This window comes from Mizuhopecten yessoensis, unplaced genomic scaffold (genome assembly GCF_002113885.1).
Source record: "Mizuhopecten yessoensis strain PY_sf001 unplaced genomic scaffold, ASM211388v2 scaffold10799, whole genome shotgun sequence".
Lineage (NCBI taxonomy): Eukaryota > Metazoa > Mollusca > Bivalvia > Pectinida > Pectinidae > Mizuhopecten > Mizuhopecten yessoensis.
In genome coordinates, this window is record NW_018408727.1 from 204,048 (window position 1) to 223,273 (window position 19,226).

The 19,226-nt window shown below is 38.1% G+C and overlaps 1 protein-coding gene across 2 annotated transcripts in view; it reads right to left on the minus strand.

Moving 5' to 3' along the window:
- Positions 1 to 1,376: 1,376 nt before the first annotated feature.
- Positions 1,377 to 19,226, minus strand: part of LOC110462544 — a 44,728-nt gene continuing 26,878 nt past the window's right edge. For both annotated transcript variants that reach the window (XM_021516528.1, XM_021516529.1), the window contains 17 exons: positions 18,942 to 19,220; positions 18,117 to 18,197; positions 17,352 to 17,534; positions 17,051 to 17,161; positions 15,957 to 16,100; positions 15,220 to 15,426; positions 13,842 to 14,012; positions 13,025 to 13,157; positions 10,731 to 10,891; positions 10,331 to 10,435; positions 8,545 to 8,724; positions 8,022 to 8,094; positions 7,442 to 7,600; positions 6,997 to 7,170; positions 5,246 to 5,424; positions 4,275 to 4,452; positions 1,377 to 3,161 (listed from right to left, as the gene is read on the minus strand). In XM_021516528.1, coding sequence (XP_021372203.1) covers positions 2,830 to 3,161; positions 4,275 to 4,452; positions 5,246 to 5,424; positions 6,997 to 7,170; positions 7,442 to 7,600; positions 8,022 to 8,094; positions 8,545 to 8,724; positions 10,331 to 10,435; positions 10,731 to 10,891; positions 13,025 to 13,157; positions 13,842 to 14,012; positions 15,220 to 15,426; positions 15,957 to 16,100; positions 17,051 to 17,161; positions 17,352 to 17,534; positions 18,117 to 18,197; positions 18,942 to 19,220 — 2,850 coding nt within the window. In that variant the 3' untranslated portion in view covers positions 1,377 to 2,829. The remainder of the gene's footprint in view (positions 3,162 to 4,274; positions 4,453 to 5,245; positions 5,425 to 6,996; positions 7,171 to 7,441; positions 7,601 to 8,021; positions 8,095 to 8,544; positions 8,725 to 10,330; positions 10,436 to 10,730; positions 10,892 to 13,024; positions 13,158 to 13,841; positions 14,013 to 15,219; positions 15,427 to 15,956; positions 16,101 to 17,050; positions 17,162 to 17,351; positions 17,535 to 18,116; positions 18,198 to 18,941; positions 19,221 to 19,226) is intronic.

Here is a 19,226-nt window from a genome sequence, read left to right on the forward strand (position 1 = left end):
CAGACTCTATAAAATATTTTCAGATGCTGTATGAGATTTCTCCTGACAAATAATGTTTCTCTTCAAAGTAACATCCTTCTATATGCTGAGATTTTAATTACCCTTCACAGTGGAAATATTTACACTGCATTCCATTCCATATCTTTATAAAAAGCAGAAATAATGCTCCACAATACTCGGTGTTACATACCAGAATCCACAATTGTTTTAATGAATCATTAACATAAAATTTTACAATTTTGATATATCTTCCAATTTTCAGCGTTTCCTAATTTTATGTGACAATAAAAATGAATCATAATGATAAAAATACCTATTTAAAGATACCACATTAAAAAAATTTAAAAAAAGAGAAGAAATTTGAGTCAACAATGTGTAGGGCCTTGTAGATGTTGCCCGTAATACGTAAAACAACTCGGCCGGGTAGATAGGAAAACTGAGCTTTGTAAGTGGAAATTATTTCGGAGGCATGTAGAGCGTGCTGGTATCGATAGACATGCTGACCATCCAAAGCTTTATCCTATTTCTTAATACCACAAATACATTAACATACCTGGTGTATTACTGGATTTTATACTACTGTAACATCAACCATCTACCCCTCTTTGTACAACTGTATGTATTTATCCTGTCAGAACAAACTTCTTTTACAGGTATATTACTAAATAGGGTGAGAGAAAAAAATGTTTAAAACAAAACATTTTGGAAATACATGCATTCCTTTTCCACTGTTTTACATAAATATCAGAAGGCGATAAAGTACACAAATATCTGAGGGTGATATATAGCAAGCTTTACCTGGAGACGTCTTTACAAATCAGTCGTAACATAAATATCACAGATAGCTTAATATTTTGTAGTTCACATTAACATAAAACAACAACTCACCATAACATATATTTGTTCAATAAAAAGGATAAAATCTTATCTTTATACCAGCTAATTCCTATTTAAGAAACAGATACTTATACGTAGGGAGTAGGAAAACATTTGTTGTGCTCCCCGCCAAGCTAACATGGAATAGCCCTTATTAGCAATTTAATCAACTTTGTAATATCATTTAGCTTTACAGAAAAAAATCTAGTGTTCAGAAAAGACAGCTTCCAGACAATGTAAGCTGCAATTACAAAGTAATCAATAAAACAATAAATAATGTAATTAAGCAATTACTAATTACAAAGATGACTTAGCAGATTCATTCACATCTGACTGTATCAGAACATTGCATTGTAACTGGCAGAGTACTGTCTCTCAGATCAAATAACAATATACATCACATCTGACTGTATCAGAACAATGCATTGTAACTGGCAGAGTACTGACACTCAGATCAAATAACAAATACATCAGATCTGACTGTATCAAAACATTGCATTGTAACTGGCAGAGTACTGACACTCAGATCAAATAACAATATACATCAGATCTGACTGTATCAGAACAAGGTATTGTAACTGGTGGAGTACTGACACTCAGATCAAATAACAATATTCATCAGATCTGACTGTATCAGAACAATGTATTGTAACTGGCAGAGTACTGACACTCAGATCAAATAACAAATACATCAGATCTGACTGTATCAGAACATTGCATTGTAACTGGCAGAGTACTGACACTCAGATCAAATAACAATATACATCAGATCTGACTGTATCAGAACAATGCATTGTAACTGGCAGAGTACTGACACTCAGATCAAATAACAATATACATCAGATCTGACTGTATCAGAACATTGCATTGTAACTGGCAGAGTACTGACACTCAGATCAAATAACAATATACATCAGATCTGACTGTATCAGAACAATGCATTGTAACTGGCAGAGTACTGACACTCAGATCAAATAACAATATACATCAGATCTGACTGTATCAGAACAATGCATTGTAACTGGCAGAGTACTGACACTCAGATCAAATAACAATATACATCAGATCTGACTGTATCAGAACATTGCATTGTAACTGGCAGAGTACTGACACTCAGATCAAATAACAATATACATCAGATCTGACTGTATCAGAACAATGCATTGTAACTGGCAGAGTACTGACACTCAGATCAAATAACAATATACATCAGATCTGACTGTATCAGAACAATGCATTGTAACTGGCAGAGTACTGACACTCAGATCAAATAACAATATACATCAGATCTGACTGTATCAGAACATTGCATTGTAACTGGCAGAGTACTGACACTCAGATCAAATAACAATATAGATCAGGAGATTCAAACTTGTAAATACATAATAAAAATAAATACCTGGTGTCTTGTGAACTATCGTATTACATGTACTACATTCCTAGACCAGACTGTAATTGTGGCACCTAGCATATATATATGTATATATACAGGTACATAATTATAACACCACTTCCTTACAATGCCCTATATTTTCTCACTCAGACAGACATCACCAACGTAGGATTTAGGTCCCACATTGTCCTCCTGACCCTAAAACTACCTCACACTCTGTCAGTACTTAGTCACTGTACACAAACAGTTGCATTTTTTACTACACGTGTTACACGCTATTGTTTTCACATTTGTAATACACACAAAATGTAACCCTCATTTCAGTAGGTGAGCCAGTGACTGGTTGGGGACACCGACTCCACAGTGACTCCACAGTCACATTGTGTGTGCCCCAGTGCTCTAAGCAGTCTGACATTGAAGTCAACACATGACACATACAACTATAATCATACGATGCCAATCCTCACTTGTTTCACTGTTAATCCGTGTGTATTTTGAGCCTTGTGATGGAATGATGATGAATCTATATTACAAAATGAAGTTATATCCTTACGACGTCATCATAAAATGGTGCACACCCCGCACTTGGTCACTGTGACCTGCTGTGGGGTGGTGTATTCTCTCTGGGTAACCATGGTCACAGGGAGGGGGTAGGGGTGTCGGAGAGTGGTATGCTCCAGGTTGTTGTTGTTGAGGGAGTTGTCGATACTCTCCATACTGGATAGACTTGACGATTCGTGATGGGCGTTACTTTCCTTACTACTTAGGAGCGTTTCGGTGTCGAAGTATTTAGTGAGGTCAGGGTTGGCGTAGTTTATCACTCGCTGGGTGATCTCCTTGTACTTGTCGTTGAGGTCACCATGTATACCTGTGCCTCCGTGTCCTCCTACACCTGTAATGGAAACAGGTTGCTATGGTTACAGATGAGTGTGAAATAAAATGTTACAGTACAGTCTAGATTGTAATCTGCAATATTTTCGCTCAACCAATTTTACACCTTCTGGAATTATGCAACAAATCTGCTCAGAGTTGAAATGACCTACATGTACATATATTCTGGTACATGTACAACTACATTTAAATGTAAAACAATGTTTCCTCTCCTATTGGCAAAAATGTTCTGTTTTGGAGTACATTGTGGTAGCAAGTTGTTGTACACTATATTGAACAACCAACAGGAAAATGTTCGGACTTAAAACTGTACTAAACTCTTTCAAACACAGGCAATAACAACACTGGGTAAATAAGATAACAAATCTATTGGGTAAATCAAGTAAGACAAACACAGGACAAATCAGGAAGTCTAATACAAAAGGTTCACGGCTCCTGTCAGAATTAAGTACCTGCTCTAAACGATTGGATGACAACATCTGTGAATCGGGTGCAGAAAATACAAAATATATCAGTCCTGTATCAGACATATATATAATACAGTAGTAATGCTAATCAATAAGAATGCCTATTACCTGGTAATCATTCAAATCTGAGATGACTATTCCACTGATGCATAAAAAATATTTTTTACCATCATTTGGGGGGAAAAAAAGAAACATTTAAGGATCCCTTTCCCACTGCCATTTGTTTTTCTACATACAGTAGGTTACCTCCCCTGAACTTTCATTTGGATATAACTGGAGCACAACTTCCGTTTGCTCAATCGGTTAGTGCGATAGTATGACAATCTAAAGTCTGGAGTTCAAATCCTGGTCTAGACCTGGAAATTTCTTACACTCTGTCTCAGAACACTGTTTTTGATTATATGTTGTTTATTTCATCTTTAATATAGTTCTCATAAAAGTCCAACAAATTATGGTTTTCTTTTCATAAATAATTTATTAATGCCATAGTAATGCTAGTTAACAGTTTCCAATATTTAGCTACATTTTCTGACAGAGTGACAAGGTTCCTTAATGTATGAAAAGATAAGTTTAAAAGTGATAATTCAAAAAGTGATCAAATGCACATGCTATAGATTTAGTAAACAGAGGGAAGGGGTGTAGTGTACCTTTCATGTCTATGTAGACGAGCTGCGAGAAGATGAGGGACATTCCGCCCGGAGGTGGCCAGGCTACCGGTTCAAACATCACTGGGATGATGGGCTTGGCCAGTAGGTCAGCCAGACTGAGTTCCCGATTACAGTGGTGGGACACAACATACTTGGGGGACACACAGGAGAGCACAGCCTAGTAAACACCAGGGCAGACATTCACATATGTTATAATATACTGTAGCGTCACTAGTAATAATTACAGTGCAATACTGTACACCAGGAATTTTTTGCTCAAGTGAAATTATTGCCTTTTTTCTCCTCCGTAATGAGGGCAAACTTAACATTACAGCGAACATTTGTAAGCAAATACATAGTAATTAAATGTAAAGGGCAGATATTGGTCAAAAATGGATATAACCGTTGAGGGGTGAACATTTGACAAAGCGAAAATTTCCTGGTATGCAGTATATGTTCAGAAAATAATTATAAACATTATGCATGCGTCCTATATACCATATAAAGTAAAACCTTGATATAATGCCCGTCTTTTTCATTTGCCATCTCATTTACCACCAACATATTTCATTGTCCCTTGTCCTCCTTTTCTTAAGAATTTTTTTATTTTACATTTCCCTGATTTTCTTGCCGAACCCTTAAGACGCCAAAATTTTCTGTAAGCTGTTGAACTGTTTTTGTTCACCTCAATATGAAGTAAATCTGACAGGATAAAGCTGGTTCATAAATTAAGCTTTCACATCAGATATGTAACAGAGCACGTGAAATTTAAACAAATATTTCACTGCCTCCGCTGAGGATCGAACCCGGGACCTCTGGCTTACTAGTCTAACGCTAAAGAGAAGATCTCTCTAGCCGAGCGGTATATTGCAGCTAGTATTTACAAGGGTTACAGATATAATCTAGAAACAAAGTTATCAAACACTCCGTATGATAGATTACTTTACATGCCTTTAATGAAGCTAGTATACCTTTGCGTTTCTGATACCCTCGTCTATCTTGCTGTTAAGCTGGTCACCTCCTCCCATCTGACCGATGTCCATCCAACAGGACAACCCAACTTTCTCTAGCCGGTCTCGCAGGGCCTTCACCTCATCCTGGCAGTCCCACTGGTAGCTGATGAACACCTGGGGTGGGTCCTGATTCGTTTCTGAATGAAGGTACAACACAGGTGAAAACCCAGATACAGTAGAGGTATGACTCATGTAAAATAGAGGTAAACTACATGTAAGTACAACAGCAGAGGTACATGTATGACACAGGTAAAACACTCAGGTATAGTAAAGGTATGACATAGGTAAAACACACACGGTATAGCAGATGTATGACCGTTTATAGCAGAGGTATGACACAGGTAAAACACACCGGCAAACTAGAGGTATGGCACAGGTAACACACAGGTTTAGCAGGGGTATGACACAAGTAAAACACAGGTATAGCAGAGGTATGACACAGGTAAAAAAGAGGTATGACACAGGTAAAAAAAGACGTATGGCACAGGTAACCTACAGGTATAACATATAGATACAGCTGAAGTATGACACAAGTAAAAAACACAGGTAAAGCAGAGGTATGACACAGGTAAAAAGTAAGACACAGGTAACACACAACAGACAACAAGTAACATATTTTCAGGTTAAAATACAAGTGGTCCTGGAAAGATTTTGCAAGACCTCCCAAACAATTTTTTAGACTGTATTAAATTTTGCTGTAATGGGTTCTTAGGAATGTCCACCAATATTGCTAAATCTTTATTGGTTTTAGAATGTGCATCAAAATTGTATTCCACAGCATTATATGTAAGTCAAGGGAGATAACTGTAATATTCAAATTTCAGCAATTTATACCTAAATTTTAACTGATATAAAAATTATAATGATGTCATGAAGAAAACCTAATTTACAAAAATACACAATTTGATTATGTTCATCTAATTACAATAACCGATAATTGCTAATTACTTTTGCTAAATTTTAATTGAGACAAAAAAAGCCAAATATGTAAATTTGTAAAAACCATTGTAAGTGTGTTAAGGACACAATGAGTATATATACAGATTGACGTCCTTATTGCAAATGTGTTGTAAGAAAGGAGAGAAGGTTAGCACTCCCCTTGATAAGGACGGAAGGGACCCCTGTGGTCTATACAATACATGTAAGGCGCTTGCCTCCTTACTTCGGAGGCAGGTCTTTATTTTCAAAACATTCTAATTTCATTGCAGCAAAATGGCTGGTTTTACGGTTTTTATCAATTTATTCCATATGCCCAAGCTTCTTTTAATTAAATCCAAGTAATATGATTGCTGTTTGATCTGATGAAGCACATATGTCATGTGCTTTGCTGCATGCATGATGACTTCCATTATTAATGATAGTTACCTCCCCTTAGTTTGCTCTTAAGCGCTTTAGAGTAATTTTACAAATTATATAGGGCACTTTATAAATGTTGTATATTATTATTATTATTATTATAAGTGCCTTTAACCTATAGCTAGGGCCTGTTCGTTTATGCAGAACATTTGGTCATCTGTTTTAAATGTAATATTTTTTTGGTATAATCCTGGCGGGCCTGCAAAAGTTTATGGAGGCCTTGGGAGGATTTTGTCGAGACTCGCCTGAAAACAGCATCTGTTTATTAGGTCTGACCTTATTTCGTAAACGAACTACTCTGGTTCAACTACTTGGATCAAGATAAACGAAAGCGGCCCTACAGTAATTTATACCTTTAGCCTGTTGTATGACCTCCATGATATCGTCCCTGTGTATCTTCTCCAGGTAGCCGACCAGCATGTCCACCGACAGGGCAGTATTTCCACTGGTCAGTATCCAGTCGGCCAGCAGGGCCAGGCCAGGGTTGAAGTCGTCTGTGATCTTCTCTATCTTGGCCTCTTTGTAACCTACAGCACAAACATGTTTAATTTACATTCGGTACAAACATTGTGTCTATCCTACAGGGGAAAACCTATACAAGATATACTTGAGTGTTGGGAATGGATTATGTGTGAGAACTACCTTGGGTAGTTGAGGGGGTGCAGTCATTCCTCCCTATTTTTATCGGAGCAGGTACCGGGGTATTTTGGGTAAAGGGACATACCCATGACTTTGGCTTCATTTCTCCCTATTTTTATCGGAGTAGGTACCGGGGTGTTTTGGGTAAAGGGTACATACCCATGACTTTGGCTAAAGCTAGCCAGTCCTGGTTCTCCTCTCCACCATTGAGCAGTTTGGCAGCACTTTTCACCCACACGGGCAGGTTGGGGTTGTGTTTCTCTATGTTTCCATGTGTCTCCAGCATGTCAATGCTGGGTAGGATCTGGCCGCTGAACCCTGTAACCACAATCAGGACCATACCTCATTATCAGTCAGATGAAAAAACCCCATTAAAGTGTGGAATAATAACTTCATCTTCCTTGTGTGAACAGGTTCGTTGTGTATCCTGTCTATAGGTTCAAATAGCACAACCAGTGTTAAAAATTGTCTGATGAAGAAGAGGACAGATTACATATTGCACTACGTAGTTATCAAAACTTAACGCAGTAACACTTCACTTGTTGTGCTATATGACCCTGTTTACAATCCATACCGACCGACCTAAAGAAAATAGCTTGCATTTCCCAATAAATGTATGAGAAGCTGTTTCAGATCATTAACATCTGACAAGCACAGATTAGACTTAATTTGAAAATTTCATTAAAAATGAAACTTGTATCTGATAAGATGACAGTACTAACCAGGAGAATAACCTTACCCATATTGAAAGGCTCCGGAAACCACTTCCGGAATAAGTTGGTTTTGACTCTTCTATGTTCACAGCATACGACCTGTCAGTAAGCAAGACAGATTAGCACCTAGCAGCATACAACTGTTGTGGACAGCCTCACTACATCTATATTTTGGCATGATTATACATTTCATAAAGAGACATCCATATCTTGTGGAACTTTCTAAGGACTGTTTTGGATTTGGAACAGAACTAACACAAAATTTGTGCAAAGAATACTAGATGTTGTGAACATCTTTCTTTTTGGAAAAAGATTAATATAGATTAAACTTTTAAACTTGCAATACTAGGTCAACAACAGTGTTTTTTTTGCATCAGGAGAGAAAAAAATGCAACACAACTAACCCTGGACCTCAGAACCCAAAATCAAATGAGTTATATCCAAGTTGAAATTCAGTGGAGGTTACTATATGTACAAAAAAACACAGTGGAATCAGGGATCCTTCAAATAATTAAAATCTTCCCAGGAAGTGCATGCAGTACAACTTACCCTGTTGGACAGACACTCATCGAGGTTAAGAAAGTGCATACAGAGTTCCTCTTGGCAGTTTGGCGAGTCGTGGGAGTAGCAGGGTCGACCACACGGACAGGCCACACATACTGTGTAGTATAGACGCTTGATCCACATCTCCTTCAGCTCAAACAAACTAGATTCCAGGAAATTACGTAGCTACAACACAAATACATCACATCCTGTACAAATCTCCAGCATCGTGAGAGGATGAGGTCTGTCAGGCTCAAACCCACAACTCAATCAGTAATAAAATATCATTATACAGTTATAGAATGAACTGATTTTGTGATAGTGAATATAATATGAAATAAACCTGAAAAGGTGATATTGACCAACATGAATCCTTTTTATACGCCTGTCAAATTTGACAGGAGTATTATGGTATGGCGTCCGGCGTAAACTTTTGTTTGTCCAGCAATCTCCTCCTACATTTTTCAACCGATCTTTTTGAAACTTGGTATACATTTTAATCATGATATGAAGTTGTGTCTCCCTTAAAAAGAATTTTGATTCAACAATTAATCCAAAAGTTATTGCCCTTTGTTCGTTTCAGTATTTGATTTTTTGTCCGGAGATCTTCTCCTACATTTTTTGACAGATTTCTTTGATACTTAGTAGGCTAAATAATCATGATATGTTGTTGTGTTTCCTTGAAAAGAATTTTGATTCGACAATTTTTGCAAAAGTTATTGCCCTTTGTTTATTTCAGGATTTGATTTTTGTCTGGCAATCTCCTCCTACATGTTTCTACGAATCTCCTTGAAACTTGGTATACATTACAACCATGATATGAAGTTGTGTCTATCTTAAAAGAATTTTGATTCAACAATTTTTCCAAAAGTTATTGCCCTTTGTGCATTTCAGTATTTGATTTTTTGTCCGGAGATTTTCTCCTACATTTTTTATAGCATATCAGCTAACCGCTCTTAGAATGATGCAGATCTTATTTCAATGTAAGAAAGTATATAACACTATATGGCATTCGACGGGCGTATATTGTTCCGCCCCGCAGTACTCTTGTTCCAGGTTAATTTCATATATATATGCCAACACAAAATTCAATTACGCTTTTATTAAATGCTTCATCAATAAATTAAGCAAACTATCTTAAATCTTTACGATTCGATAGTTTGGATGTGAGGCCTTCCTGCCACATTTTATTGTAAGTTCATAATTGTAAAGAACTGTCATGCTGATTAATACATTATATCTTTAACATTACAAAGCTATTGTATATTAATTTATCAAACAACCATCTATAAGCAGTAAAAACTGTAGGGGGGTTCCACTAAATGCTATATCAAGAAATACATATTCACAGCAAAACTGGTCTACATGAGTTTCTGAGAACTGGTCACCTATATATTATCCAGCCAATGGGATCACAAGAAATTTCTCGGTATAAGCTAACTGTAAAGGTACATAAATGTAAGTATACTGTCTTAACAGGGTGACATCATCTCCCTGCCATACTTTATTGATTGTCATTGATCAGCAGCTTCAGATTTTAAATATTGGTACATTTCCTGATTGTACCAGTGTTAGTTATTTGGCAGATTTCGATTGAACATAGGATTACGCCTTCTAGCTTAAATTCGCACTACGGAGAATTTCCCTTTAGCTCAGTGGTAGTCTCTGACTAGGAAGTCTGGGATCGCGTGTTCGAATCCCCGATGGAAGTACACTAACTCTCTTTCCTGTTACAGATATTGGAGTTATTGATTACAATTTTTCTGTCACTTTCTATCAGACTAACCCTTACCTTGGCACAGACATCAGGTTTCGGGGTCCTATCTCGGTAGTTGTCGTTATCGTCAGATTCTACTGAAGAATAGTCGTCGTCATTGACTACCCGCATCACAACCACCTGTTGTTTATAACATACATATAAAACATTTACTTCTACCTCATAATGGATAGCTATAGGAGAACACTGTTACAGGGCATGTATGTTTTTTTCTGTACAGTACTAACCAATGTACTTAATGCTAGATTTTGGACAATCTTACACTTTTAATCTCTGAAAGAAAAGTCACACATAAAAAGTATCTTGCTTGTTCTTGATAATTGCACTCTGTTTCATTTTAAATAAAGCAGAATACATGTATCGAAATTTGTTTTCAAATTTTCTCAAAATTTGTGAGATCGTGTGGTACACCTACCTTAATGCGATGACACCTCCTTGGCGCCATCTGTAGGACAAAATCATGTTCCTCGTCGAGGTAAAATCGTGCTACATGACGGAACATACTATATGGTTCTTTCCCAGAGTTCCCTAGAGTCCACCGGACTGTTCGTGTTAAAATCCGATGGAACAGGTCATCTAAATTCAAAATACAGACTGAAGTAAGAACAAATCTTATATCATGTAACACTAACAGAAAAGTCCTCTAATTTAATGCAATGAAGCTATAATGATGAAATATAATTTCTTCCATGAAACATAAAATAATTATCATGGAATATGAAAATAAAATACATGAAGTTCATGTCCCTCATACTGACAGCCATTGAAAATATTCCGTCTTTGCATATTGCAGAGTTATCTTCTCTTGGGAGCAGGTATTGAATGTTACGTCACTTGTTTGTGAGAGTAACGTCATCAATTTTTGAGAAAACGACGTAATTTTTTCACACAAACCAATGACATAACAATCAATACCTGCTCCCAAGAGAAGATAACTCTGCAATACGCAAAGACGGAATAGGTTATATCTGAAATTATCGTTTTATACAAACTAAGGTTAATTGAACCATCACCAAATGTCGCTATATAGTTGAAATGTGACATTTTACTTAACCTTCATTTTGCCTTGGAGGACCTAAGTAGTATCAAAGAAACACTAGCATTTGCAAACAGTTTAATACATACATCAAGAAAGACGTTTTATACAGGCCCTATGAACAGGGAAATGTTAACAATCTATGCTTTACATAGTCAGTAGATAATTCAGTTAACAATACTAAATCAACAAAAGAGCTGTTTTCATCACCATCAACAAGATCATACCCTTGGGATTTCTTTGTCTTTACCAAACAGGAGTGAAAATTTTAAGTCTTTACTCTTGCCCAAGATTAGGATACAGAAACTTACCTGGGAGATTTGAGGAAGTAACTGAGATTGATAACTTACCTGGGAGGAAGCTACAAAGATTGGTGACTAACCTTGGAGATTGGAGGAAGTCACAGAGATTGATGACTTACCTGGGAGGAAAGCTACAGAGATTGATGACTTACCTGGGAGGAAGCTACAGAGATTGATGACTTACCTGGGAGGAAGCTACAGAGATTGGTGACTTACCTGGGAGGAAGCTACAGAGATTGATGACTTACCTGGGAGTAAGCCAAAGAGATTGGTGACTTACCTGGGAGGAAGCTACAGAGATGGATGACTTACCTGGGAGGAAGCTACAGAGATTGATTACTTACCTGGGAGGAAATCTACAGAGATTGATGACTTACCTGGGAGGAAATCTACAGAGATTGATGACTTACCTGGGAGGAAGCGACAGAGATTGATGACTTACCTGGGAGGAAGCCACAGAGATTGAAGACTTACCTGGGAGGAAGCTACAGAGATTGATGAATTACCTGGGAGGAAGCTACAGAGATTGATGACTTACCTGGGAGAAAGCTACAGAGATTGGTGACTTACCTGGGAGGAAGCCAAAGAGATTGATGACTTACCTGGGAGGAAGCTACAGAGATTGATGAATTACCTGGGAGGAAGCTACAGAGATTGATGACTGACCTGGGAGGAAGCCAAAGAGATTGATGACTTGCCTGGGAGGAAGCGACAGAGATTGATGACTTACCTGGGAGGAAGCCAAAGAGACTGATGACTTACCTGGGAGGAAGCTACAGAGAGTGATGACTTACCTGGGAGGAAGCCAAAGAGACTGATGACTTACCTGGGAGGAAGCTACAGAGAGTGATGACTTACCTGGGAGGAAGCCAAAGAGACTGATGACTTACCTGGGAGGAAGCTACAGAGAGTGATGACTTACCTGGGAGGAAGCTACAGAGATTGATGAATTACCTGGGAGGAAGCTACAGAGATTGATGAATTACCTGGGAGGAAGCTACAGAGATTGATGACTTGCCTGGGAGAAAGCTACAGAGATTGGTGACTTACCTGGGAGGAAGCTACAGAGATGGATGACTTACCTGGGAGGAAGCTACAGAGATTGATTACTTACCTGGGAGGAAATCTACAGAGATTGATGACTTACCTGGGAGGAATCTACAGAGATTGATGACTTACCTGGGAGGAAGCGACAGAGATTGATGACTTACCTGGGAGGAAGCGACAGAGATTGATGACTTACCTGGGAGGAAGCGACAGAGATTGATGACTTACCTGGGAGGAAGCCAAAGAGACTGATGACTTACCTGGGAGGAAGCTACAGAGAGTGATGACTTACCTGGGAGGAAGCCAAAGAGATTGGTGACTTACCTGGGAGAAAGCCACAGAAGTTAATATAAAAGACAATGTCTGTGTCGTAGGCAGCGTATAGTCGTTTGTTGTCCCCACATGTGGCCAGGTGTGAAGGAACATAATAAGATAGGTACTTCTGACCCCCATTGGACTGAAACACAAAGGTTTACAATGTTAGTAATCACAGTGTACAGATATGTAAAATCTCTACAGGTAGACATACTAACAAACTTAAGAATCTGTGAATGTCTCCAACACCTGATCAACAGTTACTGACAGTTTTATATCCTGCAGTTACTTTGGAAAAGTTATAAAGTATTTTCTTCTTTAAGGATCCCTGTTCCACTGCGCTGTAATTTTCCCTATATATACAATTATCTCCCCTTTAACTTCCTCTTGGATGTAACTGTAGCACACAGTTGGACCAGGACACTTCTGTTGACCAGGTAGCTCGGTCGGTTAGAGCGATAGTATATAACAATCTGAGGTCCAGGGTTGGAATCCCGGTCTAGCCCTGCTGAGTTTTTCACACTCTGAACACTGCTGTTGTTTATATTTTGTTTGTTTCAACTTTATGATTTCTCGTTAAAGTCCTGCAAGGTATGGTTTTCTTTTCAGAAATGATTTATCATTTATCAAAGCTTCATGTAAGTTTTTTGCAGTTGTGCAAGGGATCCTTGTCTAATGTTGTGGATTGAAAAGTTTCCACTGTAAGAAATGAACTGGCAAGCTTTACCTTAGGAGTAATTGAATACCACAGTTCATTAATCTTAGTACTTTACTTATGGCAAAAATGCTTGACACTACAAAAGACCAGTAACATCTACGACCATACCTGTGATAGAGAGAGGTCCAGTGACCTCTGACACACGAGGTCAAACTTTTCCATGAGGCCCAGGAGGACAGGCTTCTGGTCAATGACATCGGCCCACAGGTGGTCAATGAGAGCGTCCTCGAGGATCCCTCGCTCCTGGAACAGCCGCCACTTCTCCTTCAACATGTCCCACTGGAGAAGTAATGGAAACATAGATTATAATAGAGGACATAGTTTAAGAGGTAACAGTTGGTACTTGTATCACATATCATATAACGGGTAATTTTTGCACAGTCAAACTGTTGCCTGTTGTTTGTGAAAACTGAATTCATTGAGTGTTAATTTTCGCCTTCCATATTTAATTACTTTGTAAATTATACTGTTCACTGTAATGATAAATTAGCCCTCATTCCATAGGGCAAACACGTCGAAAATTAAACTGCAGTGAAATTTTCCTGGTATACAGTATTGTCAACAATTAATCCCAAACACCTACAGGAAATTCCTTATTAGATAGAAGAAAATATCAATAAAAGAGCTTATCAGTTAAGCTTCAGATCCTTCAGAGTAAAGCATACCAAACATTTGGATACTGCTATCTATTTACATATGGGACATAGAAAATATGCATTTACCCTTTCACCACTGTAGACCATAATGGACTCATCCAGAAAAATGTATGGTAGAGTCTACTAGAGTTTCCTAGAGGTGAAAGGGTTAACAACAAAAGCTTAAAAGATCTTGCGTCAACTTTCATAGCATTTCTACCATGCTCTTAATCTGATTGGCAGTGACTACCAGCCACTGTGGGTTTAACTTGACACTGTTCCTGTGAGCTACAAACCTTGCCTACCTGTTTGGCTACGAGGATGTGTGTGAACTTTTCTACTAGCCACTGTGGGTTTAACTTGACACTGTTCCTGTGAGCTACACCCAATGTCCTCTACCTGTTTGGCTACAAGGATGCATATGAACTTAACTACCAGCCACTATGGGTTTAATATGACAGTGTTCCTGTGAGCTACATACCTTGTCCTCTACCTGTTTGGCTACAAGGATGTATGTGAACTTTTCTACCGGCCACTGTGGGTTTAACATGACAGTGTCCCTGTGAGCTACATACCTTGTCTACCTGTTTGGCTACAAGGATGCATGTGAACTTTTCTCCTACCCACTGTGGGTTTAACATGACAGTGTTCCTGTGAGCTACATACCTTGTCTACCTGTTTGGCTACAAGGATGCATGTGCACTTTTCTACTAGCCACTGTGGGTTTAACATGACTGTGTCCCTGTGAGCTACACACCTTGTCCTCTACCTGTTTGGCTACAAGGATGCGTGTGAACTTTTCTACCAGCCACTGTGGGTTTAACATGGCAATGTTCCTGTGAGCTACATACCTTGTCCTCTACCTGTTTGACTACAAGGATGCATGTGAACTTTTCTACCAGCCACTGTGGGTTTAACATGACAGTGTTCCGCAGAAGGTTGTCCATTGTTCCTGACCCTCCAAAGTACACTAACACGCCAAGGTCATGGTAGAACTCCAGCATGATCTTCACCTCCTTGTCAGAACTGATGCCAAGGTTGTTAGCTATCTCCTTCACCTTGACAACAGATAAAAACATTAGTATGACAGGCAATTAGTACATGGGTATTTCATTACGACGTAACAATCAAAAGACGGTTAAATATTGTGAGGTCACAGTCAGTACTGAGCTCATATTCAGTGAAGATTACCGACTGGATACTGAATTTATCATAAGGACATGTGACATACATAAACCAATCATAAATGAGATTACAGGACAAAAGTGTGACAAACACTAATGTCAATTAACATGTTGTCTTACACAAATTAACAGAGACGAACTGTTGTTGACATTTGGTCCTATTTGGTTATGGATATGATATGTCCCATTGCGATTCCATCTTGGCCAAAAAGAATTATTAATGTGATAAATGATTATTATGTGATTAATTTGAATTGATAAAAACTGTTTCAATACTATCAAAATTAACTAAAGCTGAGTTTAATTAAATGTGGTCCTACAGCACCAAGCAAAGACAACTGCTGTTGTTTGTAGATGGTACACTAACTACAGGATCTCTGTTTATCATTATGGTTAAAACTGACCTGGTCAAAGGAGGCGTGGTTGAAGTCGTCTTTGACGAGGTTGGCGAGTTCCCGTTCAAACCTGAGCCAATGTAGGGGCATCTGTTCCCCCATGTACGGCTCCTTACCCGCGATCTCCTCAACATGTTCTCTCAAGGCACTCACCTAAACAGTATAAAACAGAACTTCATAGATCAAAAAGAACTACATTATTATTTGGCATACATTGATAAGTTCATGACTTTAACATTTCAAACTTGATTCATTTTACAACAGTTTTGAAACAAGTTATTATAATTTATATTAATCAATCTTGTTGGCCCAAATGTTAGCACGCAAGGGAGTCTTAATGTGTGAGGAAACTGGAGTACTGGAGAAAAACCTACATAGTCAGGCAGGTGACCCCATACCTTTTCATGTTCGATCAGAGCCACCTTGGTGAAATTTAAGTGGGTTATCCACTGCGCCACCCAAACACCCTTTCACGACTTTATCATACATTGTACACAAAACCTGTGTACAGCATAGTTACTTTCATACAGCATATTTTTTCTACCAGCGTACCATATTAAATTACATTTTTACAAAATGTGAAAAGAAGGGTTTTTTTTGTTTGGGGACAAGAAACAAAGAATTTGTTCAATTTACATGTTTTATTTATCATAGTACAAAATTCTCTGTGATTTTTATTTTAATAGTAGTGAATAGAAGTCCTTATGTAATGCCATGTTTCCACCCCGACCAGTCCAGAAAGAGATGGTCCTGTTTTAGGGTACAGGTAGACATTTTATTCAGGTACAATACCTATATTTTACAATTAAAGAATGTTCAAACACACCAGACCATATAGCTTTAAAAAAATATAAAGAGGAACTCACGGTTAAATCTAGGAAAATACTCATTCACACAGAGATGTTGACGTGTAGAACAACCTCCCTAAGGGAATGTAGTGAATGAAATGACAGTTCAACAATTTGAGCATGAAATAAATGAACACCAGGAAAAAAACCCACTGCAAAGACATTGTTTTAAGAGAAAAAAAAAGAGTTATGAAATGCAAAGTTACAATTATGATTATGTATATTTATATGATCCTGGGCTGATGGATAACTCACCTGGTCATCATTTTCTATACTGTTCTCTACTGCCACAAACGGTGTCACTATGTGCTGGGCATACGGCTTATTCACACAGAAGTTTCTGATTTCTTCAAATTTCTCTTCCACCTAAACCGCAAAAATAGTCAGATGTAAACCTTATATATATACTATTGTAGTATCATCAACTCCAAAGTGCAATTGTCCTTAAATGTGGATGATATTTTCTGTATCCACATGGTATGTACAAATTAATTTTCTGGTTAAAAACAAGAATAGGGCATAGATAATGGGAGCAGCAAAATACGGCGGGACTTACCATCTGTTCCTGCTGGGTGGGGTCCGTTGACAGGCTATTCCTGTGGGTGCCCACTACAAAGATTGGTGGAGACAGGCGGGTGTTGTCTATGGTGTTGGATGTGTTTTGGGAAGTGTGGGCATATATAGACCTCATCCAAAAATCCATAAAATCAAGTGTGGTCATCTCACCGTCGGGGTTCTCCTGTAAAAATATGTATAAATTTAGTCTAGAGTTTATCCTATCACTGTTTTGTATAGCTAGGACAGGGGTTCCCCTAAAGCAGTTTAAATACAGTGAGTAAAGGTGTTCCCCTGCAACAGTTTATATATAGATAGAATAAGGGTTCCCCTGTAACAGTTAAGGGTTTCCCCTGCAACAGTTTATATATAGCTAGAATAGGGGTTCTCCTGTAACAGTTAATATATAGATAGATTAGGGGTTCCCCTGCAACAGTTCATATATAGATAGAATAGGGGTTTCCATTTAACAGTTTACATGTAACAGCTTAAACATATACCTTGTGTAGGAATTTTCTGTTAGAGTTTATATAGAGATAGCATAGACTTTATACTGTATATACCCTGGTAGTATAAGTGTTTTCATGATAAAGATTTTACTATTAAGCTTTGAAACAGGGATTATACGAAGTAAATAAATAACATAGGACAAATTGATCGTTTTTCCTGTATATAACAGTGTTAACAGCACAGTCCCCAGCACTACGTTACCAACTGATCAAGTAAGACGGTGTTCACCAGACTGAGGCTATATAGGTATACCTACCTGCTGGGTTGACTGGACGGAGTTGAGATCTTGAGTCAGATTGAACACAAAGATATAAACAGCTCTACAAGTAAGGAACACCTGAAACAATCAAGGTTAAATTAAGTGATCACTAATTTGATCTCTAACCCCGACAGTGACGCAATAATTATCAGGATAAATGATACAGATACATAAATGAATACAGTTAGACTTTACTTGGTCCCTTTCGCGTTCCCGGTTTAACCATTTAAACTATATGAACCAGGATCCAGATGTGTTTGGCCTAAACTAAAATGCTGACTATATATCACTACTTTGCATTCTTTTTATATATAAATAAGATCAATACACCTCAGACATGCTGTAGAATTAGGTACATGCATGAAAGAAACTATTCTTTACTTTATGTTACTCATAATGATACCAAACTCTGAAAATGTGTATTTTAAACTAGCTCTGCTTATAAGGTCGGCTCAGTTCAAGTGCATTTGCAGTTGGTAATAACTAAAAGAGAGAAAACACAAAAATAATCTGTGCAGACGTTGTTCTCCTAAGACAGGTTGTTCAGATGTAGGGTAGATCATTTGGAGTATTCTAATTTTGATAAATATTTATTTTAAGGTCTTTCTAGACAAGTAGTCTATAAGCCTCATTTCACTCTTCGTATATTCCAAACTATTTTACTAACAACAGTTGCTTTGAAACTTTGAGTATGGCAAAACATGACAGTTAAATTCACCTCTTTTTTTACCAAGACATTTGACCCCATGCAAGGTCACGCTTTGTTATCTGGTGTAAGATTCCTAAGACTAACTGACCACACTGGCTGATTGTCTTACTTACTTGGTGGGTAGTATAAAAGACTGGCTGACCAGCGAAGTCCCATATATTCATGACAACTTTCCGGTTTTTCTCCTTGACTACAGGACTCTGGTTGGACTTGGACAGACTAGAACTGGACGCAGACTTGAGCTTGGATTGTATGGACTTAGACTGATTGACCTGTGGAGTTTGCTCTAGTAGATCTTGGACCAGCTGGACGACACGGTCGGGTACCTCGCTGATCATCTCTGGGGGGATGTAGTGAGGTTTATCTCCATGTGAGGACACGCTGCGGTCAGACTACAA